Source organism: Dermacentor andersoni, chromosome 3 (genome assembly GCF_023375885.2).
Source record: "Dermacentor andersoni chromosome 3, qqDerAnde1_hic_scaffold, whole genome shotgun sequence".
NCBI classification, from domain to species: domain Eukaryota; kingdom Metazoa; phylum Arthropoda; class Arachnida; order Ixodida; family Ixodidae; genus Dermacentor; species Dermacentor andersoni.
Genome location: NC_092816.1, coordinates 11,905,468 through 11,932,423, shown reverse-complemented (window position 1 = coordinate 11,932,423; position 26,956 = coordinate 11,905,468). Strand labels below are relative to the sequence as shown.

At 48.1% G+C, this 26,956-nt stretch overlaps 1 protein-coding gene across 1 annotated transcript in view; it reads right to left on the bottom strand.

Annotated features, from left to right (window-relative positions):
* Window positions 1-21,444, bottom strand: part of Rim2 (replication in mitochondria 2) — a 59,841-nt gene extending 38,397 nt beyond the window's left edge. Inside the window, exons 1-6 of the mRNA XM_050169765.3 lie at window positions 21,275-21,444; window positions 18,808-19,083; window positions 14,849-14,926; window positions 14,599-14,699; window positions 14,304-14,370; window positions 12,150-12,430 (exon numbers count right to left, since the gene is read on the bottom strand). Of these exons, the coding sequence (XP_050025722.1) occupies window positions 12,150-12,430; window positions 14,304-14,370; window positions 14,599-14,699; window positions 14,849-14,926; window positions 18,808-19,083; window positions 21,275-21,315 (844 nt within the window). The 5' untranslated portion in view covers window positions 21,316-21,444. The remainder of the gene's footprint in view (window positions 1-12,149; window positions 12,431-14,303; window positions 14,371-14,598; window positions 14,700-14,848; window positions 14,927-18,807; window positions 19,084-21,274) is intronic.
* Window positions 21,445-26,956: the final 5,512 nt, after the last annotated feature.

Here is a 26,956-nt window from a genome sequence, read left to right as displayed (position 1 = left end):
TGCAGTCGAAGCTTCTTTTCCGCACGTGTTCGGCACACAAGCTCAGTCTAGCTATTGAAGTAGGAGCCTACAACAGGCGACTGAGCACATTCCTGGATGTCCGTAGGGCTTGTGATACAATACGACCTCAATTATCGTTAACAAACTGTTTGCTCAATATACAAGGGCGTGCTACGGACGCGGTAATGCGATTTCAATGGTCAGTTCATTCCGTGGTTATTTGTATTTCGAAGTACCAATTCACTCAACACAAGCTCTGCGGTACACATGACCGAAATGAACAAAACTTGAGATACAGCCGAGGGCTGTGCTGAAAACGCTGATAATGACGGCAGGATTCTATGGTGCCAAAGCAACTGTTGTTCCCGGTCGTATATTTTCGTCGTTAGCATTGGTCTGTTTAATCGGTAAAAGAAACTCGATTACGAAGATGTCAAATAAGAAGTCACAAAAACGACACGAACTTTTGACGAACTTCAGCACAACTCGGTTTTATGCTTTGGAGGTGGGTGAGGGATGAAAGAGCTCTTTAACTAAGCGTGCTGCCGTGGCTTAGTTTCCTGCTTTCTATGGGCTACGCAAGGGTCGGTTCGTCGGACACACTCAACGGCTCATACAGTTCAAGAATGGCATCCCGGTCATCACACGATCGAATCAACACGCTCTTTACACCTCCGACTTGCACATTCCGCCGCGAACGAGAGCTGTCAAGATCGGCTTTCAAGCACTCGAACAGTAAGAACATATGATTTCACTACTACCACAGCGACTCCTGTAAAGCAACAAAAGGTTTACAAAAAAAAAAAAAAATTCTAGACCGAACCCGCAAGACGATCGGGCTACTGCTGTTGGATCTGGAGGACAATCCCACTTGCTGTCCCCCAGATTTTGGACCTTGCCGTTGGGTGCGGGAGTTGGCCGAGGTTGAGGAGGACTTTGAGATGAAAACTGGAGGTGGTTTATTTACATTATTTACAGTGAGAGTACAAATAAATTAACAGCCATAAAGTCATTACGGGCCGGCAGCAACTCGGACGCTGCGGCCCGTGGCAAGACGCTCGAAAGAGATGAATGAAGGAATGCTCTGTTGCTGCTCCCGGTCTCTGGCTTTTAACCCCTTCGGTGTCTCGAAGTCACGCCACATTCGGCCAATCGGCGAGCCTGCTCAGGTGGCGTCATTTTCGGCCAATGGTAGGCGCCCGTGCGATTGTGTCACACCCGGCGCAGAGGGTCGCTCCTTGGGCTTCAATTGCCCGAGGGCTTACTTCTCTCTGCGGTATTGCCTTCCTGGCTTGCAAGCGCCGTCACAATAGGCGGATGGGGGGAGACGGGTTGTCTTCGAGCGACGTTTCAGTGCTGCAAAGCAGCTTTGCTCGGGACCTACGTTACCTGGAACCGTGCCAGGCTCCCGCTACACTTTCGGAAAGAGTCAAGCAGTGAATAGCTCCACCTGCGGCGCACGAGGTGGGGGACGCCAACTTGTTTGGACGTGCGGCGCCTCGGGAACGTAGTAGATGTGCTTCTGCGCTCCTTAATTAGCTTTGACGCGATTCGATGTGGTCTGGTGAACTCGAAGTAGGTTCAGGAAAAGGTCCCGTATCTAACACTGCGCGATCAAGGCGCTGGCCCGGTCTGCACATGAAAACGGGCGCTTGGCTGCGCCGAAGTGTGGGGAGTTCAAAGCCTCGTCACAACATTGCGAGGAGCATCAGCAAAGCAGGAACGGCCGGGGGGCAACCGCCGACGGGCCAAACGCGCGGCGGGCTATTTCTGGACACGCTCGGACCAGCCCCTCCCCCCTCCTCCCGGCTTGCGAAACTATGCGAGGCGCGGCTGCCAAGTGTAGGCGAGGCGCCAGGCAGACAGCCACGGCGTCGATCGGGCGCAAGTGTTACGAGGAGAGGAGACAAAAGACGACGAAAAGAACCCGGCGACGAGCTTGCGAGTGTACTGCGCAGCCGAATATCAAGGCTTGCACATGGACGAAGGCTCTTCTGACGTTCCGGAAACGACGAGAAACTGTCCTCGTGGTAACGTCGAAACCCACGCCAGCGACGAGGACACGCGCATCCAGGCGTCGGGACAGGGCAGCAGACCCGGGAAGCCGCCGACCAGGTCAAAAGGAGCTATTCTGCACGCGACCGCGCTCTAGTGAGAACAGGCGAGGCAGACGAGCATAAGGCGGCGCCTTACATTAGTCAACTATCGAGGCGAATACAAGCGGAGACAACAAACGCGACAATGGCCGGAATCTTCGGAGCCAAGCAGCGACACTGAGCAGAGTCTGTGGGAGCCACAGTTGTGGCAGAGCAAAAGCGAGCAGCAACTATAGGCTACGTCCACACTTGGGAAACCGCAAGCGGGCGGAAAAGCCAAAGCGGGCGGAAAAGCCAAAGCGGCCGGAAAATCTTTTCCGCGCATGTACAAGATGTTCACGTTTGTTTCGCCACTGCAGCGGAAACCACTGCCGCTTTCGCCCACATTCATCTAGTTTGCGTACGTTATCCGCGTGGTGGCGCTGTTCATTACACTATTTCAAGACATACGTTTATTCATTGACCCATCAGTTACTACAAGCTATCGTTTCGCGCAACTGCGCGTATCGCTTTTAACTTTCGTCTAGCATGGAAAATAAACGAGACATAGTTTCGATAATTTTAGCTAATTGCTTTTCCTAAAAATAGACAATGAACAACGGAAAATGTTAAATTTTACGACCGGATGTTTACATGCTAGTGCAGCTTCCAGTGAAGCGGAGAGCGGTTCCGCTTCGCCGCCTGGTTTTCCGCCCGTTTTCCCGCCTAGGCGGGCGGATTTTGTAACGTTTTTTTTCCGCTTCCGCCTGCTCCGAGACCAAGTGTGAAAACGCTAACATATGGCGGAAGACTAGCCATAGTGATCTCAAGCTACAGATAGCTTAATTAGATATGTACTAACGCGAAAGCAAATTGATCAGGTTCAGTCGCAACTTGTAAGACAAATGGATGTTGGATCGTAAACACTGGCTGGTAACGTGCACAACAGAGAAAGCACTGCAAAGAAACAAAGTCATCGGCGTAGCAGGGGAGCGGGGGGCTTCAGCCCCCCGCTCCCTGCTTTCAAGTGTTGTCAAGCAGACACCTGAAGCAGGAAAACCTCCCCATTTGATCAGAACCGCAGCGCAGGTAGGACTAAACTTCGTCGGCGTCAGCTTTTCCAGTGGTGGAGCTTGCTCAGTACTACCGACCACTGCAGTCCCGACCGACGGCACTTGCAATCTGGCCACAGCTGGTCAGAGCGCGCTTATTTTGACAACACGATTAACGTGAACTTAAATTAATTGATTTTCTCGGTGTCATCAGTGTGAATAGCAAACGAAACATACTATGTGCACGCCAACCGAGCCGCCTTGCTGAGACTGTCAGTGTTTGCTTTCCTTCCGCGAGACGAAATGCCGTCGGATCGTAGTTCACGATCATGCAATGCTTTATGGAACAGGCACACATTCGACATAATTTTGTTTTACTAATTGCTATTTCGTGTGAAAAACAAACTAGCCGATTTCTGTGAGCAGCGAAAGATGCGATCGCCTCAACTGGGTCATCGTACAATGATACCCAAGGAATTGGTCATTCGTCCAGCGTCCAATCCGAGGCTGCATGTTATCATACCGCTTTAGATACCGTTTGGGAGGTCGATGGTCGACAAGTCGGGTGCCGAATCATACTGTGTGTCTCGTTCCTACAGGTATATCGCTTAATTCACACTTATCGCTCTTGCGTAAATTACCAACATTGCAGAACTTATTTCCTGCGGGAAATTACGTAAACACGTTTAGGTGTGTTCATGACATCTACACTGCAATTAACGCAGCTGTAACAGTGCAGCCTACGTATGTGAACGTATGTTAGTCTATCTACGCTGACATGCTTTGCACTTCAAAGCATGTCACATGCTTCGAAGTGCATCTGCTCGCTCAACCTACACCAAAGACTAATCCTAATCTAGCTTTCCCACAGTGTAGTAAGAAATTGTAATGAGAGGCTATTAACGATCCTAAGCATCCTTGTTGGCTAATGCATGCCACGCAATATAACACAAAAGGTTAACCATTGCAAAAGTTTTGGCGCATAATCGATGATGGTATCCGAATCAATTTTCGCCTTATAGCACGGCGGCTCACTGCTTAGTTTTTATCAACAGAAAACCTGCGAACATTTGAGCCTTTTGCATCTTTCGGCGCAACGCAGCTAGTTGGTATACTGGGTTTCCTTTGTTGTAAAACCATGGAATAACCACAGAACCGCAGACACACCCACAAAATCCAGCGGCTACTGAGGTAGGCGCGGTGGCAGAGTGCCTACAGTGCGAGTATGGATGGATGCTATGAGCATCCGTCCTTTGGAACGGGGTAATGGGTTGCGCCACCAAGCACTTGTTATTATATTGCTTAATGTCCTACCTACGTTAAAAAAAGGAAAGGAGGCACTCCTGACGACAGTGCCACCACGTCTTTGTGACGTAAAGCCGTGGTGTAGTCCTCGGCAAGGAGGTTATAACCTCCTTATAACCCAGCACGGCCTCCGAGATGGGCGTCGCCAAGGCTTGCAAGAAAATCCCATAGGTGACGCGCTGAGACGTCATATCCGCTAATAACCAAGTGCATGTGCCGTCTGCTTAGCTACTAATAAGTAAATGAGTCAACTACCAGCCCCACAGCTTTGCCAAGATGGCTTCAGTAATATATACTAATTATTTCTAGTTAATTTATGAAAAGTGAAATATCGTAGAAGTAGTATTTTTTTTTTTTTAAGGCTGAGGAGGCTAGCGGAGAGTGGAAGATATAAACGGCATGCATCGAAGAAAGGCGGCGTCCCGAGCCGCCGCGGCGCACTCGCTAAGCAACACACGCTCCCGGCCTGCAGGTTACGCGGCACCCGTACGGGGGGGGGGGGCATCCTCACGGGCAGCAGCTGTCAATTGAGGGTCGCGCGTGCCTGGCGGTGCGTGACGATGACGAGACGACCCGCGAGCACAAATAGGAGCGAGAGAAGAGACGGGCTGCAGTTAAAAATAGTCGGGGAGCTCGCGGGTCCAGAAGCCCGTTTAGAAATAAACTGGATGTCTTTAGCGCGGTTCTCAACAAATCACCCGGGCACCAGGAAACACCGGTCAGGAATTTACCGGTTGCCCACGGCTTTAGGAGCGCGCCAGACAACGGCGAAACAAGCCAGGGAGCCAGAATGATTTATGTCTGACAAGGATGATCGCGTCTTAAATGTCGGAAACGGCGACGTTTCAGTTTTTATCAAAATTTTAAGCTATGGAGTAACACTTTGCACTGATATAGCGATAGATCTCGAAATAAAGCCAGTCACACAACAAAATTCAGTGCGCCGAGCACCGCAATATGCCCCGCGTAACACTCGTGGCGCATTGGAGCTGTCAAAGGGGGGAGCCGGGTCAAGAGCTCCGAGGCCAAGCAGTGCGTCAACGCGGGAGCGGGCAGGTAGCGTGTACCCATACCACAGCCTGGGACGGTGCCGAAACGTAAAACAAGTGCGCACCCTGCCGCGGACGGTTGTGCGCTTGTGTTCGCGTGTTCAGTGACCCCACGAAGAGTGCACACGTCGTCGCGCATGATGTGCGCCAGCGCTCGTACGCACACGTGCATTTAAAACTCGGACAAGCACCATGTAGAGGCGTAGGCCGCCTGACCAGTGGGCGGCATTAAGTTGCAAGAAATATCGATGTATACCTTAGGCTTTCCAAACATACACGAGTCAATGCTGCTCTCCAGTACAACGCCGTGTATGAAAGGGAAATCCGCACTTCAAAAGCTACATATAGGAATTGAGCGCCCGCGGCTATTAACACAAAGCCGTGCCTGTGGATGTACCGAATTAAACAAGCCGTGTAGGACAGCGAAAGAGTGCCAGAATTGCAAGCATATTTTTAGCTACCATAACACTGCGTTCACAACAGACGCTGGGATCAAGAGCAGTTACGCAGGTTTGAGGGGTATCCCAATTAATTTTGAGTACTTGTGCTTCTTGAATGTGCACCCTCCTTGGTTGTTTTTGCATTCGGCCGCAATTGAAACCGCGACTGCCGTGGCCGCAAATCGACCCCGCGACCTTGGGCGACGTGAAGCCACCTTTCTCAGCCAGGAAGCAGAAACGGCCGTAAACAAACATACTGGCTTCCAATCGAAACACCGTTTGAACGGCGACGTCATGCCCAAATCAAGCCACGATCGATCCCAGTGGACAGCTGTGCCTTGAGCTCGATAGCGTTCGCTCACCCCGCAAGCAATGTGCCGCAAGGGCGAACGCGAAAGGCCAGCAACGGCGGCCGCGCGAGCAGGCGCGCATCGTGCAGCGACCCGGTCCTTCGAAGGACGACCCCAAGGGCGCAAAAACAACGTCGCGCTGCGCCGCCGCCAGATGGGCCAGCGGAAGCTCCGAAGGCAAACGACCAGGAAACTGCCTCGCCCTCTCGTGAGGCGATCTATGCGCACGCATTTCACGCACCCACGGGGGAGTAAGTACACTGGCGAAGGCACTTCGACCAGTCACAGCGTAACCGAATGACAAACGCTCATCACAGACCCACAACCGAGCTGCGACTGCGACCGAACGCAAAGGAATGCTTAAACTGGTGTCGATCCGCGACATCCGCCAATTGCGACGCGCCTATGCAGGCCCAGCGAGCGAGCGCCGGCCGGCGGCAGCCAAGGGACTGCCTCAAAACTGGGTCAACGAACCAAACAACAGCGGACGAGGGAAGGACGCGAGGGCGGCTCGCAGAGCCTACGTGCCACGGGGCACGCATCCGCGCCAGTGCGCGTGCGCGTAAAAACGCGCATGCTCAAAGCGCGCGGAAATGCACACGAAAGCGAGAGTGGCCGGTTGGCCCGGCGACCGAAAGGCAAGGGTGGTGGTGGTGGGGGGGGGCTTTATCCGGAACGAGCAGGTGGTAATGGGGTGGGAGGGACGAGGGGCAACCGTGTCAGACGAAGACGGCGCACCTGTTTGGGTCTTCCATAAACAATCATTCGAGAGGTTGCATGGCACACGCAGAAACCTTGGATGAAAGCGACAACCACACGGAGCGCACTTTGGACGTGCTTTTTGGAAGCGTCTATCTAGTTTGCACTGCGCATACACCGAGCTCTGTAATTATGCTCAATCTTTTTCCGAGTGATTACACACGGAAGGGTATACCTCGTATAGCTTGTTTTGACCGTGATTTCAGCGCTATCGTGCGGCACGAAATGGACGTGTTGTCTAGGGACGGCGCGGGAAGGCGTCCGAAGGACGTCGTGTGCGGTTGCCGTCCAACATGAAAACTATGCGGTCATATCCCTTTCGGCCACAGTGAGCTTACATTAAGTTTACACTGCTGTATTCCTTTAAGAAAAAAAAATAATTTCGCCTAACTGGTGGCAAAATAAGACTTTCCTAGAATTTTAGAGGCGAAATTTGAACGCCGGTATGTCAGTGTGCCGTCACGAATTTCACAAGTATACTCTCGCATTAGGGCCGTTTGGGCGCCTTAAAGTTCTCCAAAATTCATACGTCGAGTATTTCGTTCCTAAGTAGGGCCGCAATTTTGTAGCGATGCCTTTTTCGATGCTATTCCTTTTCGCGGTTCGTCAGTAGTCACAGCGACACTCCGCCCACGTTATCTGACATCAGCCGACTGTGAATAGTGAATGATAAGGGGGCATAGAATCGAGCGGTTGCCGGTGAGCCATTAATTTTACCCGCGAGCAGACGTCAAAATGCATGGCGTCTTGGCCAGCTGCATTTCACTTTCCGAGCATTTGCTGGCATACCAAGCAACCTCTCATGCTGTGAGTGGTTGCTTCGCCATTGTAGACGCGTTATTTGCGAATGCAAGTTAATTTCCTCTTTAGTATACCTCTAAGTAACCGTTCACCCCATAAAAACACACTAGTATCTATGAACCATTCCGCACTTGCCTGCTGCGTGTGCTACGTACTTCCCTCAATTTTGACAAGAATGCTTGACAAGATCCCGCGCGAGCTTTGCTTACGAAAATAGGTCATCGACAAACGCTGTACACAAATGAGTGTGCGAAAATTCGCGATATATTTCCTTAATAATGGTGGTTACTCTGCAGTTCATGACCGGTTAGGCGAATACCAGAGTTTGACAAAGCAACGTTTTTTCCAACCCTTAATCGGAAGCGCCGCCAAACGTTGTGGGAACCGATCTGGGAAGAACCCTGTTATTTCGAGCGGCTCTACGGATGACGCCGCAAATATTCCTCAAGTGAGTACACGATTTATGTAATGCGTTTAGAGATCGGCGTATGAAATAATTTAGAAGCAAAAGACGCTGCGCACACAAATAGCTGCACCTGACGAGGCGGACGTGGCTTGTACAAACAAGGTAATACAACGCGCGCTAATAGCCGTTGATTTCCCTATTTCTAAACAATGTTTCGCTAGCGATTCGATGTTTTGACCATGAGAACTCGCACATTGCACAGCCTGAAACTGGCTTAATAGCATATCGCAATTACAGAGAGAGAGCGGGTAGGTGTCGGATGCACCGAGGATCCGCGTGTCCGTACGTGCGCCCTTCAAGCAGAAAATAACGTTCTTGTTGACCGAACTAGACGCATAAGCTAAGATGACAAAGGTCGTAGGCATCATGCATTTCTAACCACGTAATACATGTTCTTTTACTCCTGCTGCGGTAAAGTGGAGGATGAGAGAGAAATATGGCGAAGATAACACTACGCGAGAAACCGGGCCCGCATCTCGTGATCGGCGCAAAAGGGGTTCCGACAACGCGACTAATCGGCCCTATGAGTCGCGGCATCCACTATCGCGGGCGCTCAGGGGGTGTTTTTCATCAGTGCATGTCATTATCACGTGTGCGCCAGTCCCGGAACTGCCTTGTTATCACCTCTTGCTCAACACCCCCCTATCTCGCTGCACCTCGAAGAACCCATGTTGACATGTGAGAGCAGTCAAATATACAGATGCACAAGTGACCTCGAGCATTGCGCGATAACAGGAGTTGCCTCGGCGAGGGTGCACAGCTCCCCCTTCTACATCGCCGCTTTGCGCCTATCGCGGCGCCGAAAGGGGGAAGAGAGAGTGAGCGCGGAATGTAAACACGCAGGAGCTCCCCCCCACCCTAGCGAAAAGCGCGGTCACTTCGATATAGAGACGGCCGACTTCCCGAGGGCGGTGGAAGACACGTTCCCTCTCTAAAGAGAACTCCTGCCTTGTGCCGGGAAGAGCAGATTAAATGTGCCCGTCGGTGTGCTGGAGACCAGCGAAGAGCACACACTGCGGAAAGCCTCCGACGGATGGTGAAAAGCAGACGACCAAATGGCGACAGCAGCCAGAAGCGGAGGTTGCTGCTATACGAACGGCGCTGCGTCATTGCTGAAAACCGCTGCAAACGAGTGCTTCCCCCGAAAGAGCACTTGAGTTGCCTGACGCAATGTTTTCCTTTTAAATCTTGCTGGACAAGCGCAGTCCTGTCGCGACTGTCCTATTCTTTTGTGTCGAGACATGGCCGAGGCACGGATCGGGGGGCATTACGACGCCATGTAACGCGCACCTTGGGCTTACTTGCTCACCGCCGAAATTCCACCTTAAAGATGCACGCACTTTATAAGGCTGCATTTATTTCTGCACTACATGCGTAACACAGATGGAATCGGCGGCGCTGAGAAGTCTATTTCTCGCCACCATTCATGTCCACTTTCTAGCTGATACTTCAAGACGTGCCATAAAATATTACGGGTGTGCGAGGGGAAACAAGGTTAACACCAAGCTACAGCCTTAAGCAAAATTACACCCCTTTGCCACACAACAATAGTCATCTGTCTTGCCCGCATTTAACGCGGCGAGCCCGGTACTTCCCAGTAACGAACGGCATGCGCGTTATCAGCATGACATAGCATTCCCGACAGGAAAGTAACGAGCGCAGCGTTTTTAAGAATGGAAACAGAAGCAAGACAGATGATTATTGTTGTGTGGAAAATATACACCTAGAAGGGTGTAACTGTTTTTATAGTGTACACTCTTAGAAAAATTTACGCCCTTTGGGGTTATCTTCTCAACAATAATCGTCATCTGTGTTGCCCGCGTTTCCTTTCTCTCACGCTTCAAGCCCGGTACTTCCCAGTCACGAACGACATGCGCGTTATCAGTGTGACGCAGCATTCTCGACAGGAAAGTAGCGAGCGCAGAGTTTTCAGGAAAGGAAACGCAAGCAAGGCAAACGATTATCGTTGCGGGACAAATATACACCCCAAAGGGTGCAACCGTTTTAAGAGTGTAGATTTTGGATCGCGACTCGTAAATACTCCGATCGGGCACTCAAGACGCGAAACCGGGCGGTACTTTTGCGAAGCGTCGAGTGGTCTCGCCGCAGCTCAAGCGGCCGCCACTTGTTTTCGCTTAAATTACACATCTCGAGTGCTAGCTCAAACAGTGGCCGCGTGTACGTACACACACACTATCTTGCGAAGCGACAACGTAATTATAGTAGCGGTTTCGAACTGCCGTTACGAGCGAAGAAGGGCAGCGCGCGATACAGCGAGCGCCGATGAGATAGCAGCCAGCGAGATTCGACAGTCGCGCAGCTGCCGTCGCCTGCCGCCACGTGCAAGCTCGGCCCCGGGGAGAGGGAGCAAACAAATGCACGTGCTCGAGAGAAAGCAGCCGCTCCTCTCCGCGATGCGATAGGGAACCGCAGGGCAGCGACGCGCGGTTGGCGGTGGTCACGCGACGCCCGGGATACACCGGGCGTCGAGGGAGAAAAAAAAAAAGGAAAGCGCAAACATGACGGGCTTATTGAACTGCCTCCGCTTCTTCGCGGCGAGAGGACGGATGATGGAGCCGCGATATACAGGCTCGGCGCGCGGCACTGTAGGACAGGCAAACTGTGTTCTTTGATACAGCTCGTTGGGCGAGTGGTCGCCTCACCTTTACCCTCCAGCCTTAGTACTGGCCGTACGTGGCAAACAGCGGTGATGCGGCCGCTTATCTTCTCAAGGGGATGACGGAGATTGTGCGCTATTCTCGGAAGGCACGCGCAGTTAGCACCAAATGGCCCAGTGTAGTACAAAAGGCGCTCAGCAAGCCGGTAGTAAATACGGGCCGCACGAGGACTGCACGGTTGGAAATTAGAACAACTCGGATGTCGAGGAAGACACCAGTGCGAAGAGGCAGCACAAGCACCTACCGCAAGGTGCACTTTTTCAGCCGTAACAACGAATGCTGCCTGATAAACACCATGTTTGAGAAAAAACTTCATTTCGATAAGTTAAGGCTAAGTTAAGTTCGATAAGTTAAAACTCTCAAAACCATCAGAGTCAAAGAAATGTTTCAATGTAAATTAACAGTCCTATAGTGAATTAACACAATAAAAGAAGTGGTCTTGGTGAATGCAATGGTGCGTCATTCTCTTGATTTGATTTACTGATTTCCATGCACATACAAAGGAGTGGTAAATGGAGGTGGATGAGGGAAGAAAGAGCCACACAGACACGGCTTGAGAATACGTCACCCTCTTCCTCTCCCTGGAAACAATACATGCACAATGCATCACAATTTGGAATCTCAAATGGCCTGTACTTGAGAACCCTAAATAAATATTTGGGGTTTTATGTGCCGAAACCACGATATGATTATGAGACACGCCATAATGGTGGGACTCTGGATTAATTTTTACCACCTGGGCTTCAACATGCACCGAATGCATGGGGCACAGGTGTTCTTACATTTAACCCGCATCGAAATGCAGCCATCGTGGCTGGCATTTGACCCGATGCCCTAAGGCTTAGCAGTGCAATGCCAAAGCCACTGTGCAACCATGGCAGGTCTTGAGAAGCCAGTGATCAAAGGAAAAGCAAAATGGTACAACAAGTGTAACACTGAAATTACTGCAATAGTCGCCAGGAGAAATGCTGGTGGTAAATTGAATCAAGCCCTCCAAGCACAGTATGCTTGGTTCTATTTGACACAGAGAAAAACCTAAGCACAGTAAATGTGCTGACGAGTGCCAAGCTACAGATGCTATATATTCCAAAAGTTTACGCATTATCTGAACAGCTCACAGCACACACAGTTCCTAAGTCGAAATGAGAAAAGCTGCCAGGCAAAGTTGGCTCACCATGTGGGTAGGCGAGGGTGGAAGCACAGGTCTTAGAGACAGCACCTGCTGCCATGAACTGTACAAAGTCGCGAGTGGACTTGACATCAGGGTTGTACGAGTCCCTCGAGGACTCCTTGCGTTGTCGCAGTTGAGCCTTGATGAACTCGTAGATGACAAAGTGGATGATGGTTTCCGAGATGCCGAAGTATGAAGCAGTGATCCCCTTGTAGAAGCCCAGGAGGCCGTGCCTCTGGTAGATGTCCCGAATGCACTGCAGTGCAGAGATGCTGCCATACATCCTGCAACAAAAGAGGGAAAAAAAACCATGAAGTTGTGATAAGCAACAAACACATTGTTAAGTGCTCTCATCTCACAATCTTAAAGTTTACAAGCCATTATTTCCAGAGGGTGACTGCACTAAAGGATGCCACAGTACAAAAACAGATGCAAGTGCAGTTTCATCAGCAAGTCATAATTTACACCTTGGTAAACAACAGGATCTGTAAATTTCTTGCACATTTCAACAAGTTGCATGCCATGTATGCACTACCGATGTCTTATGGCATACAAATCCAAAAATTTGGAATTTTCTGGAAAGCTCTTCTATGTGATAACTGCTCCCTTTTGTTGCGTTGTCGGCGTGGTGGCCATATTGTCGGCCTTGGCCGACAAGTGATTATTGTCTTCTGCAACATGCATCTCGTGTACTAGGCATTTTTCTTTGTTTTCTTTGTCAAGGGATTGCTACTTTCCGCCCCATGTTCGGATGGACGGCCGAATGGTGGCGCATCAGAAGTAGGCACGTCGCATTTTTTTTGCTTATGTGTGGAGGAAGTCGTGTCTGCAGTTCGAGGGAAACGCAGGGGAAGAGGTTGAGACAGCATATACTTATAGGTTTCAATAATTACAATAAAGGCTAAACCCCATGATAGCAATTTTGTGCATGACGGTGGTGAGCGACGAAACGGGCCGTCGCTTGAACAGATTGCTCGGTCTTGTCACTCGATGGCTTGATTCTTGAAATCTAGAAATCGTCGCTCGTCACCCGGAAGTGCTATGAGCGACTCACCAATAGCGCTAAGCCGGAACTGGATGCACATCACTCAAATATTACCGACTGTCGCACGGAATGAACAAATGATAGAATTTTTATACGTGCAAGTATAAGAACCTACTGTAAGACCTTCATAAATATGTTATGCTGCTTTTGCAGTAAAATACATCAACTTAAGTGAATAAAGGACACGTCACGCTAGTTTCGATGTGTATTTGCTGCCCTCATTTTGGCAACACCGAGGAGACATCGCTCAAAATCGTCGCTTGCATGGGGTATGACTTGTGGGTGAGGAGCAAACGTAACAGCCATCTTCATCGCATCGCTTGTTGCACGCAAGATAGCTTGCATAAGGTTTCTACTTAAACTTTTATTTTAGGCAAGAGACATGCCACTAGAAACAATACCTCACAATACAAAGCCTCCTATACTCGCATGTTTTTCGGTCCTGATAGCCATTGTGTGGTGAGTAATACTGCTTTACAGTGTGGTCATCGCTAGCGCGCAAAATATGCGTAAACCTTGGTCCGCGCCTGCTTGCATTTTTGAGGCCGAGAGAAAGGCCGTTTATCCGGGTCATTCTCACAAGAAGCCCACTTCACGTCTCTGTGTGCACGATGGCTTATTTATTGTCCTTGACCTCATGCATCAGTCACTGCGGTGTTTCTGCATTGAAAGTTAATGAGAGCAGATGGAGGAAATTACTAGACATACTTCTCTGTTGAGCTAAAAGACCAGCAAAGTTTGCTCATATTAACTAGCCTGATTTTTTTGCTCTGCAGCAATGAAAGTCTTCACAATCAACTTCCATACAAGACAACACACCACCGATTCACGCGAAATAAGGCAGTGACATGACCATAATTAACCCTTCAACAGTATTACAGAAATCAGTACAAGGAAACTCATGCTACAGCGATGGTACCACAGCAATGCAAAGCATGGCAGTAAAATTAATTTGCACTTCAAACTTGGAACAACGCAGTGCTACAGATGCATCACAAGAAAGGAGCATCCTACTCGTCCCATAATATAGAATAACTTTGCCAAGGTCTTGAATTCCTAGAAAGTGCAAGAAACCTCCTCAGAAGCCCATAAAATCCTTGTAGGAGTCTTACCTTTGATCAAGTTGGAGCCTTGTCTTCACGAACCAGATGGGGTTGGTTGCCGTGCAGGACATAAAGCCTGAAAAGACAACAATTGCAAGCACACCATGGATCCATGCTTCCAATAATATATGTGATGATTAGAGCATCAGCACACATTTACTTCAGTCAGCACTTGCAAGTAAAACTCTGCTGTGCAGGGCATTTCCAAACACAAGCAGGCTGCGACCACACTACAGGAAATAAAAGCAGTAACAGCAAGAATACTGAGCTACTGAACCATTATGCCTGATTCTAGGAGTCTTACCAGCGCTGGCTGCTGAACAGATATGTACAATGGGAGTATCCGAAGGGAGAAGCTCGTTGAAGATGCTCTTGGAGTTGGAGTATGTACAAAAGTAGATGGCCCTGGTGTGGTAAAACATGGAAGGCAAGAACGGTGTGAGTAGATGGCTGCTGAAAGAAGACATTAGGGCAACACAGGAAAAGGGGGGCGCGTCTGCGCATGCCCCAATCAGCAGCAGCGGCACCAGCAGCAGCTGTCAAAAATGATGTACCTCGAAGGCGCCACTCCGACCAGGTTAGGTCCGAGACCCTTGAAAAGAGCCTTGGTGCCTTCCATCTCGACTATTTGCCTGGGTTGAGTTGGGGATGAAGACAGAGAGAGAGAGAAGAGAAAAAAAAATGTCAGTGTTAGAACTCGTCGAAGCAGCCACTGCCCACGCGAGGGCATCTGTGCGAGTGCAGAGCTGTGGCAGCGCAAAAGAGTACCGCAGAGATGCGCAGCTGCACGGCTGTTGTGAAAGCAGCAACACAGGAAGAGTAATGACATTATATATACATAACTCGAGATGTACCATACAAACCGACTTTACAAGTGGCCCCGCATTTCATGCAGGCACAGCTGCATTAAAGGGGGACGAATATCAACTGCGCTTGTGGTGACACTTAGCTAGTCCACTGTAGGCTCCTTATGGATGCACACAATAAGAGGTCCTACTACAATCACAAAAGTGCCGTACACTACACTGAGCTACAACACATAGCCATGGCAAATTACTATTATCGTGGTGTTACAAGGATGGACCTATGGTCTACTGATGCACAAGTAGAAATACAAAAGTGGAGCTTAATGTCCAGCAAACTTGCTAGCTTTTAAATACAAACAACAAAGGTGACGACTTAATACTTTTCATAGTGAGCTTACACTAACTAAGTATTAAGACACAGCAGTTGGTCTAACAAAACCATAAGGAGAACGATGTAAGCCAAAACAACAAATTGCCAAAAATTTTTGGTTCAAGACAGTTTGTACATAACTTATAACTAGAAGATCAAATGGAGGGCAACATTGCATAAAACAAGGTGTCAGTGCATTTGGTACACACAGATTGTATTTTGCAGCATACAGTTAGCATCAAAAAATGACAATGAACACTTAACTGCTCCACCGTTGGCACAGGTGAACACTACCATCAAGCACCATTTTCCAGCCACAATACATGAAAGACTTGTCACCCATCAATGGAAATCCGATATTGCCTCTCTTTTCTTTAACCTTTTCGCTACCAAGCACTCTTTGCAAGAACAAAAAAAAATAATTGTTTTTCATTGGCTCAAGGCAACATTGAAAATTTGTTTAACTGCAGTACAAATAAAAACTTTACTGAAGAGCTTCAAAATTAGGTTAGCTGAGAAAGCATGCTCTTTGAAGTAAAATAGAGGGATACCATCATGTTGATGAACGCCCGTATAAGTTATGCCTGAACTAACCTATGCACTAACTAGCACATGTCAATGCCATAGTTAAGCTATGGCTAAGCTAACCTTTATGTGAAGCCAAAGTTGTGTTTGAAGGTTTTAGTAGGGACGAGTCAAGTTTGTCCTCAGTAGGAGTGGTACATATTTCAACAACTCCTCATTGCTCCAAAATTTGTTTTCATAACCTGGTGTACACCCGTGAGCAAAAGTATACGGACCACGGGAGCGCGTGCCAAACTGCATCGACGCGCCGTCTACCGACGCGGTGCCTGCTGTCGAGAGGGCCGCTAGAGCAGCGGTGCGCATGCGCGTCCCATCATATCTGCTGGCCTGACATGTAGCTTTGCCTGACGTGATTGTGGTGCTTGTAGACTGAACGTTCACTGGGCGTCGTTTTCTCTGCTCCGTCGCATCTGGGCCGTTGTTTCACGCAGCGGCTGCGGCTGGGATGGCACGCGCGTCCGCCGCGCTTCGCTTTCATTCTTTCTCGGGAGGGGGGGGGGGGTTATCGCGCGCCGCACTGCCTTCTCTGACGCCTCTAGATGACTCGCGCAAAATGCTTTCTGCGGCGTTGTGTTATCTCGAACTGTTCCAATGTTTGCTGCCGCAGGTAGAAGCAAGGTTTTGCAATCGGTGTCCGCCGTCGCGTTAAGAAGTAGAACTGAGTTGCAGGCGCTACTATGCTCCGCGAGCAGCAGGATGCTGAAAGGAGGAATTAGTGGCACCGTACTGCCTTTATTTCTTCAAGCCCTTCAACAAGGCTTGAAGAAGAAATGAACGCGAGGGTGTCACTACAGACAGCTGCGGCAACGCTGACACATGCGCGAGAACCTGCGGCAGCAAACATTGGAATAGTTCGATGTGATACAACGCCTCAGAAAGCCATTTTGCGCAAGTCATCTAAAGGCGTCAGAGAAGGCAGTGCGGCGCGCGATACCCGCCCTGAGACAGAATGAAAGCGAAGCGTGGCAGACGCGCGTGCCATCCCAGCCGCAGCCGCTGCGTAAAACAATGGCCCACATGCGACGGAGCAGAGAAAACGACGCCCAGTGGACGTTCAGTCTACGAGCACCATAACCACGTCAGGCAAAGCTACCTGTCAGGCGAGCAGATATGATGGGACGCGCATGCGCACCGCTGCTCTAGCGGCCCTCTCGACAGCAGGCACCGCGTCGGTAGACGGCGCGTCGATGCAGTTTGGCACGCGCTCCCGTGGTCCGTATACTTTTGCTCACGGGTGTACATCACAAACATACTGTGCAACCACATGCAACATCAAATTTTGCATCTTCAATTTACAGGTCTGAGAGAAAACCAGTCCATGTTAATGTATCCAGCTTTGATGATAGATCACTATGGCCACAAACTTTCAAATTTTAAGAGCTTTATATGGCTGCTAAGAAATTTTCAGGTGCAAGATGGAATTGACTAGTGCAAGACTGGGGTAACTGGAGATCGCAGGGAGAGGCCTTTGTCCTGCAGTGGACATAAAAAGAGGCTGACGCTGATGATATGGTTGCTTGACACTGGTGTCACACTTTCAGTGTCTATGATCAGTGGAATTGTACTTGTGCACATGCACTAAAATGACCAAGCTCAGCTTGCATTGATGAGCAGTCATCAGTGCTATATTGTACAAGTTCCTTTACACATACTGATTATTAGCTCACAGTTGGAAGCAGGTGTGAATTCTGCCAAATCTGAGTTGGCCTGCAAAAGTCCATTCTGATAAAGATAGCATTCAAGGGGCACTAAAGAGAAATGTTATTTGAGCTGTATTGGCAAATTACCTTTCTACAATACTGGAAAACCCACCCTTACCAAGAGGAGGGGTTTGATAAGCCAGTGAAAATGAAAAATCCCAGTTTCACCCAAAGAGCAAAGCATTGGATGCGAAAGCAAGATTTAGCATTTTGCTTGAATTTCTCGAATGGTGTTCTAACTACATGCAGGTCTGACTAACATGGACACAACATACGCAAGTGTGCCAAATTTCTGGCAATTTCAAAAGCTCTAATGCACCGTGTAGATCCTGTAATGACATGCACAGGCGCCACTATGCTGCCCTAAGGGGCCGCACCAGTAAACTTGCATCACTCAGGTTTTAGCACTTACATTGTTTTGTACTTTTAATATTTAATAGCCTGAGAAAATTTAGGATAAAAGGCATGCGCTGTGAACATTACATTACATGACATGTTTGTGGGCTGCCATTCTTAAAATTCTGAGTAATAATTTAGTCCTGAATGTAAGACCTAGTATGAACAATTTCAATGATTGAATAGTGTATCAATATACCCCGCATGTATGGCATGGATGAGCATACATATACCTAAATATATGCGGAGCCCTACGCTGCCGACGAAAATTCGCTTGGTGTGTTCATATAACTGGTAACACAATAAAATAGACCAGTGGTGATGCTGTCTTGAAATTCTCACACCATTTGACTGCGCCTGCTTGGACATAGTTAACTTATTATTGGTAAAGGTCGACTGCATTGCACTCTAAAAGGGCCAACGAATGGCAAGTCTCAAGGACATTACTTAGCCACAACTGCTCAAATGTGAAAAAATAATCAGAAATACGCGACGTCACACTCACGTACCAGCACTGGGGTTTCGGCGCATTGGAGTTTGTTAAGCATTAGAGTGTCTTTCAGTATTCAACCAGGGCTTTGAAAGAATACCTTCCCAGTCTGAACTGGCTCAAATGTTTCTCTTTAGAGGCGAGAGTGGCGACCGAGGACACTCACTTCAGGCAGCGCCATATTCCTAAGGAAGGTGCCCTCGTGGCGGCTGCAGCGGCGTCGGTGTTGATCACCGAGGTGGTGAAGCCTCCGCTTCCACCGGTCGGGGACGGAGTGCATGTGCAGGCGTTGAGGCCCAGGCGCTCAGCGAGAGACTGGACGGCCGCTGGGGAACCGCCGGGCCCGGAGGAGACGAAGTGGAAATTGGCTACCGACGACTGTAGGCGCGTCTTCACCACTTCCAGAGGACAGGTGGCAATAGCACCGGCTGTTCCACCCAGACTGCGCAAGGAACACAGCTGAGTCAGCAAGGTGCCTGCTGTAGAAATAAATACCACCGTGGGCACGAACACTCGGTGGCCGGAAAACCCGCAAACCCCTTCCGACTTCCTTCATTTTTTTAACTCGTCCGCTGCAGGTACCCTTTGGCAACATTAATCGAAAATTCACAGAACTGCGGGGCACTTGCGCACAATAAATTTGAATCACTAGTCTCGTTGCCAGGTTAAGTTGCTCAGTGATGCGGAGAACTTAAACGCTGCTGGAAGCACGCCTTCTCACATGACAAGTGCGCAAGTTTTGTGCATGTTTACAACAATTCCTTAACGAATACAAAACGAGACTGCGCGCTCTCTCTCAATCCCGGCTTCTGTAACCGCGAAATATCTCCCGAAAACATCTGCGCACATAGAGCGTACGTCGGTACAGCAATCACCGCACTTCCGCAAGGAGAACCCGGCATCGTTAACTTTTTTGCGTGCCTCACTGGGGTGCTTTCCCTTACCGAGTCTACATTCAGATCAGACAATGAGAGGCAAGTTCCGTTTGTTGTCCTCGAAACAAGCCGGGCGAAGCAACGCCCGAGCGAACATTATCCACGCGTTTTCCTACGCAGTATTACAAATAATAAAAAAAAAAAGGGGGGGGGGAGTGCTTCAAGCTAGTAGCGACCTACGTTTCTCATGCGGCAGCCCGCGACATTACTGTATACACTCGATCACCTGCGGGTTTAACAATCAACAGACTTGTCTCATGTCAACAACGAGGAGCCAGAGAGAAAAAACGGGCAAATATAAATTCAGAGAAGGCCAAACTACAAGCACGCGTTTGAGACGTTCCGAGCGCTCAGTTCTGCATTGAAGAATGCCGTAATCGAGTCTCTGGACCGAAGGCCTTTTCACCACACCCACCTAACCTGAAAACAAAGCTTTCTACCAGGTGTTCTGCTCGGTCACCATTACGCACCTCAGCAAAATACGTCGACAGAGCTTTTATGACGAAAGGAGCAACCTAGTAAACAGGCTAATGCAGGAAGGCAGAGCAGAGAAGACACCCGGTCGGGGAAAAAATATTAATAGAGCAGTCAGGGGAGTGGGGGTTGCTCCGTCAACGACGCTTTTCCGGCGTCATTTGAAGAAGCCTCACCGAGACCATTAATATGCACCGATTCTAAATACAGACTCTCGATAGACCTACTGCCGGCTTGTGCGGGGGGGGGGGGGGGGGGGGGAGCTGACATCCTGCTGAGGGCATTCACCAGTAGTTGGGCAACAGCGGCCCATCCAAGAAAGAGGAGAGAAAAAGAAAAATAGCAAGGCCAATAGCGCATGTTAAAGAAAGTCGCATCCTCCGCCTATCACCCAATTTGTAGAAATTGTGAGCAGTAAAAATGCCCTTCAAAAGTGCAGCCACCTCTTATTCGGTCGGGTAAAAGAAAGAATGCTACAAATGTTAGTCTGAACACTTGAAGCAAACGTGATATATATCACTGTTCAGCGACTTGAAACCATTTCTAAAACGTCGCCACGAAAACGCGAACAATCGCGGAGCCCTTTAACGTATGAACTGCTCCGCCGGTGCGAACGTGACCGACAAGGCGTCCGCACGCCGTGCGACATTCCCAAACAATAACGCGTCCCACATTCTACCAGCTGCCTAACGCTCTGCCACAACACAACTCCTAGGAATCCAATTCCGCAGCACGGAAAGAGCACTGTTCGAACATGCCTCAACAAGTCATTAAGGCAGGTTAAAGCATACCAAACAAGGGCTATACGCAAGGTATCGCGGCGATCTAGGTCTTGCCTTAACGGTGCACTGTTTTGGCAGAAGACTTGGTTTAATACGTGGAGCAAGTAAAAACGCGCGGCTGTTCCACGGACACGGTCACGATGCGGTAACCAGCAGCACGACGATACGCAGATTTGCGAGTACTACGAAGAGCGAAGAGCCAGGTTCTGTAAAAGGTGAACATGGAATGAACCTTCCGGATTCACTGCAACCACCGTGAGAGTCCATGGCTCAATAGTTAACATGTATAATGTTGAAGGCTTTTCAGGAGACCTCAGTGGAGTATCTAGAGAGCCCCATCAGAGCGAGCTGCGACGTTGCTTGCCGTTCGGAGTTGTACGGCAGCCGCAGCACGACTTGGAATTACGTTGACGGTAACAGTTCGCTTTTCTGCGTAACTTACCCTCCAGCCAAGAGGTGTATTATGGCATCGTATTGAGACATCCCATCCAGAACACATCAAGCCACACACAACTATGCCCGACGATGCTCCTGAACACACTACTGAAAAATTTTACAGAGCTGCGAGCACGCATCTCACAGCACCACTGATTTACCGATCACTTGGCGAGCACGTGAACACTGTGCCGGCATTGGCTCTCCGAGGTCACGTGGCAAAATGTTTACCACCAGAGCAGCAAGAACAAAAGACGCCCTCTAGGGTGTGTCGTACGCGATTGAATGTGTACGCGATTGAATGTCGTACGCGATTGAACAAATTTTGAAAATATGTTAATCTTTGAAAATATCACTAGTTTAACTATCACACAAAAGGTGGCGACAGTAGAGTCGTCCCTTTCTTTTGCTGTTTTTGTGAGGCATCAAAACGCAGAACCGCGCTTGCGTCTTAACTGCGGTAAGGATGAGAGTAGTAAAAGAAAGCTATTGTTCAGCCTTACTAAACTTGAGTTGGCGCCTCGCAGTTAAACAACTACTGCCGCGGTGTTCCTCGACGTAGTTAAGGGCTCCCAAAGCACCAGCGCTTTCAGGGCCCAGGAAGCCGGCTTCGCCACACGCCGCAATGTATTGACTCTTGCTGCTGTGTACCGACAGTCGCCCACAAAATTTTACGGACCAAGAAATCTGACAAAAATCTTAATTCTCAGCACCCTCACTACGGAGCCTCATGTTCTGATTTCCAGCCGCTGCTAGTATATGCGAACAACAAGGTGATGCTGGCTACCTTTACGGGCTGCGCGGAAATTCAACGTTTTGCGAGATTCCGTGGCCCGCAAACTTTTGTGGTTGTCTGTACCAGCTTTTATTCAGAAATTTCACGGCGACACAACTTTTTTTGTTATATCATTTGGGAGGGAGAACGGATTTTGGGGGAGTTCGGTGGGAAACCAAAGTGGGGGTACATCAGTGATAAAGATAAAAACATTTATTTGACTCTATATTTATGCGAAATTTCCGCACAAGAGGAACAGAGAAAAAGGACGAACAGGTTTTTGTTTACAGTACTTACGCAAAGAATAAGGAAAAGCAAGTAGCAACAACACCTAGCTCAAAAGTTAACACAGATTTTCACCACCTCAACAATCGTATATGCGTCCTTTCCTTTCGTCTACATGTGCAGTACAGTGATGTGCAGTTATTCTTTCTTGCTTATTTTCGTTTGTATTCCCGAGAATTGTATTGCGATCGCGGCGGTAGCAGAGCCGTCAATTGCTTACAAGCGCGAATATATATATTGAATATATCTTTATTTCCGACAGATTGGGGGAGACAGGGAAGAAAAGCTGCAGGTGCAGCTTGAAAAAACACCCTGCCCCCTATGACTACAAGACATAGGCAGCGCGGAGCTGCCGCGTGTTTTTAACAATACAAAAATACACAGTTTTGCAAGAATGCATGAGAAGTGCTAAGTGAAAAGTGAGTAGTTGCGCGTAATGAAGTTACAAAACGTTTCACATATGACAGACGAAAAAAAACAAAAACATATATACATATATATATATGTAATATAAATGTAAACAAAAAGCTGTAAACTCATCTAAGCTGCACTTCTGAAATAGCTGGCCATATAAACATTAATATTAGTCACACTGAATTAGTCGAGAAAATTCTGATGGGGTAAGGGCATATATATCAATGCCAGATTTGTTGTAAGCATTTAAAAGCCTTGGTAAGTTGTTTTTTAGCATTTGTGAGCTGTAATTAGTCCTAAAATGGTGCACAGTCCAGGGTTCTGTGTTTCTTGTGAAACGTGAGGGGACACGTTCTTCTTAACATGATAATTTAACAAGGGATAGATCGTTTTTCCTGTTCATGTAATAAAACTTCTGCAAAAGTCGACGCCTATAGATTTCGTGAGCTGTGATAATTTTAAACTTGTCAAATAAATGCTCGGTGTGTGAATCGTACGGAACATTTGCTAGGACGCGTACTATCTTTTTCTGTAATGAAATAATTTGTTTAAATTCGCATCAGTTGTAGTGCCCCATACGAGGTGACAATAATTGAGATGAGAGGCGAATAAGGCGTTGTATAATAGTACTTTAACTGATGTAGGAAGAAGGTAACGGTTACGGCTTATTATACCTGTTATATATAGGTTGATCCCGCAAAGGGCGGACAAATCGGTGGATCTGGGCCCTCTGGGCCGTACTTTTCGGCGACAATGTAGCCTAGCCGGATTATCTTACTGAGCTATGTGGAATGCTCGGTTGCAATAGTCGGAAGTTCAACCCCCCCCCCCCTCCCGTCTTTTTTTTTTTACATTCTCCATTGCACTACATCTGCAGGCTTGGAGTGACGCCTGACACCGGCGAAAGATGCCGAGAGCGAGTGGGGCTATACTAATCCAGGCACAACCAAATTAGGAAGGCCCACTAAGCTTGAAAACAGACGACAGTCCCTCACCAGAACAGGAATTGGCCTCCCTGGTGCAGTATTTGGCCACAATATCCCTGATGATATCTACAATTAACCCATGGCCCTCAGTCCCCAGCAGCTGCAGAGCACCTGACCAAGGCGGTGGTCAGACCTGTAACGCAGCAGAGGGTGCCAAGAATCTCTGGGTCCGGACAGGCTGCCAATGGAAACTGCCCTGTCAACCAAACGAGGACAGGGTCAGCCAAACACTGGTGAGTGAGGCTAGCTTAGCAGGACTCTTTGAGGAACTATCAGACGTTGTTTGGGATATTATCGGCATTAGTGAGATTAGAACTGGTGAGGCTTATACATTGCTAAATAACGGCCATGTCCTCTGCTATGGAGGTCTCCCTGATAAGAAGCAATACGGGGTAGGATTCCTAATCCATAAGGACATAGCGGGCAACGTTGATGAATTCTACAGCATTAATGAGAGGGTAGCAGTAGTCGTAATCAAACATAATAAGAGGTATATATTAAAGGTAGTACAAGCCTACGCTCCGACATCCAGTCATGACGATGATGAAGTATATCAGTTTTATGAAGATGTTGAATTAGCAATGAGAAAAGTGCAAACTCGGTATACACTAGTAACGGGTGACTTCAATGCAAAAGTGGGAAAGAAGCAGGCGGGTAAACAGGCAATTGGCAACTACGGCATTGATTATAGAAACGCTGGTAGAATTTGCAGAAAGGAATAAGCTGAGAATAATGAACACCTTTTTCAGGAAATGTAGCAACAGAAAGTGGACCTGGAAACGCCCTAATGGTGAAACAAGAAATGAAATTGATTTCGTACTTTCTGCCGATCCCAGCATAGTGCAGGATGTAGAAGTGATAGGTAAGGTAAAGTGCAGTGATCATAGGTTAGTGAGGGCTAGGATTCACCTCAATTTGAACAGAGAAAGAGTAAAATTGGCCAAGAAGAAACAGGTCAACTTAGAGACAGTAAGGGTAAAAGCTGACAAATTTAAGCTGGTACTTGCAAACAAATATGCAGCCTTAGAACAGAGAGATGATGATGATGACATAGATGTAATGAATGAAACCGTAAGGAGGCTGGCTTCAGAGGCAGCGATCGAAGTGGGAGGCAAGGCACCAAGGCAACCAGTAGGCAAGCTCTCCCAAGTAACAAAGGACCTAATAAAGAAACGACAAAGAATGAAAGTGTCCAACTCAAGAGATAAGATAGAATTCGCGGAATTGTCAAAACTGATCAACAAGGCAAAAATAAGTGATATTCGAAACTATAATGTGAGAAAGACTGAAGAAGCCGTAAAAAATGGACGCAGCCTGAAATCAGTGAGAAGAAAACTTGGCATAGGACAAACCAAGATGTATGCGCTAAAAGATAAGCAGGATAATATCATCAGCAATCTCGAAGATATAGTAAAAACAGTGGAAGAATTCTATACTAACCTTTACAGTACCCAGACGACTCAAGAGCGCTCTATTCAAAACAATAATGAACAGTATACAGAAACTCCTTCTATAACTAGAGATGAGGTCAGAAAGGCCTTGCAAGGCATGAAACGGGGAAAAGCGGCAGGAGAGGATGGAATAACAGTCAATTTAATCAAAGATGGAGGAGGCAATGCTAGAAAAACTAGCGGCTCTCTATACGAAATGCCTGTCGACTGTCGAAATGCCTGTCGAAACATTATACTAATCCACGAAAAGGGAGACATTAAAGAGCTGAAAAATGATAGGCCCATTAGCTTACTCCCAGTATTATATAAAAAATTTACCAAAATAATCTCCGATCGAATAAGGGCAATACTGGACTTTAGTCAACCAAGGGAACAGGCTGGCTTCAGGAAGGGATACTCTACAATGGATCACATCCATGTCATTAATTAGGTTATCGAGAAATCCGCAGAGCACAGTAGGCCTCTCTATATGGCTTTCATAGATTACGAAAAAGCATTTGATTCAGCAGAGATACCAGCAGTCATAGGGGCATTGAGTAATCAAGGAGTACAGACCGCTTACGTAAATACCCTGGAAAATATCTACAGAGATTCCACAGCCACCTTAATTCTACACAAGTAGGAAGATACCTAGAAAGAAAGGGGTCAGACAAGGAGACACAATCTCTCTAATGCTACTCACTGCTTGCTTGGAAGAAGTATTCAAGCTATTCAACTGGGCAGGTTTAAGAGTAAGGATCAACGGCGAATATCTCAGCAACCTTCGGTTTGCCGATGACATTGTTCCATTCAGCAACACTGCAGACGAGTTACAACAAATGACTGAGGACCTTAACAGGGAGAGTGTAAGAGTGGAGTTGAAGATTATTATGCAGAAGTCAAAGATAATGATGAACCGGGCAAGGGAACAAGAGTTCAGGATCACAAGTCAGCCTGTAGAGTCTGTGAAGGAGTACGTTTACCTAGGTCAACTAATCACAGGAAAAACGCTGACCATGAGAAGGAAATTCACAGAACAAAAATGGGTTGGATCGCATACGGCAGACATCGTGAGCTCCTGACTGGAAGCTTACCATTATCACTGAAAAGGGAGGTATACAATCAGTGCATTTTACTGGTGCTGACATATGGTGCAGAGAGCTTGAGACTGACAAAGAAGCTTGAGAACAAGTTGAGGACCGCGGAGAACAAGTTCAGGACCGCGCAAAGAGCGATGGAACGAAGAATGCTAGGCATAACTTTAAGAGACAGAAAGGCCTTTGTCCTGCAGTGGACATAAAATAGGCTGATGATGATGATTTATAAGGTAAGTAGCATCAGAAGTGTATACAACTTCGAAAGGAAGTCTGCTACAGCAAATTACGAAAAGTTAAGATAGGCAAGCTCCGATTAGCAAGGCAGTTTTGAAGACGAGGTTGCAGGTTCAGCTTCCGGCTACAGCAGCCGTATTTCGATGGGGGCAAAATGTAAGAATGCTCGAGCACAATTTGGTACATGAGAACCCCAGGTGGTCAAAAATAATCTGGAGTGTATCACTAACTGGATCATGTTTCTGGCACGCAAAACCCCAGAATGATTATTTCTTAAATTTCAGGGGGCAGTGTTGGAGTCCTTAAGGATGAGCGGACAACGCCGCGACAATGCGCTTTCATGCAGGAAAAAAATTTTTTTTATGCCCTTTCAGAGTTGCCTTGCCACCTTGCCTTTCATCTTGACCTCCTTTCAATACTGCTGTCAGTGGTGCCACGTTTACGCAAGCTTGTGTTCATGGCCTGAAA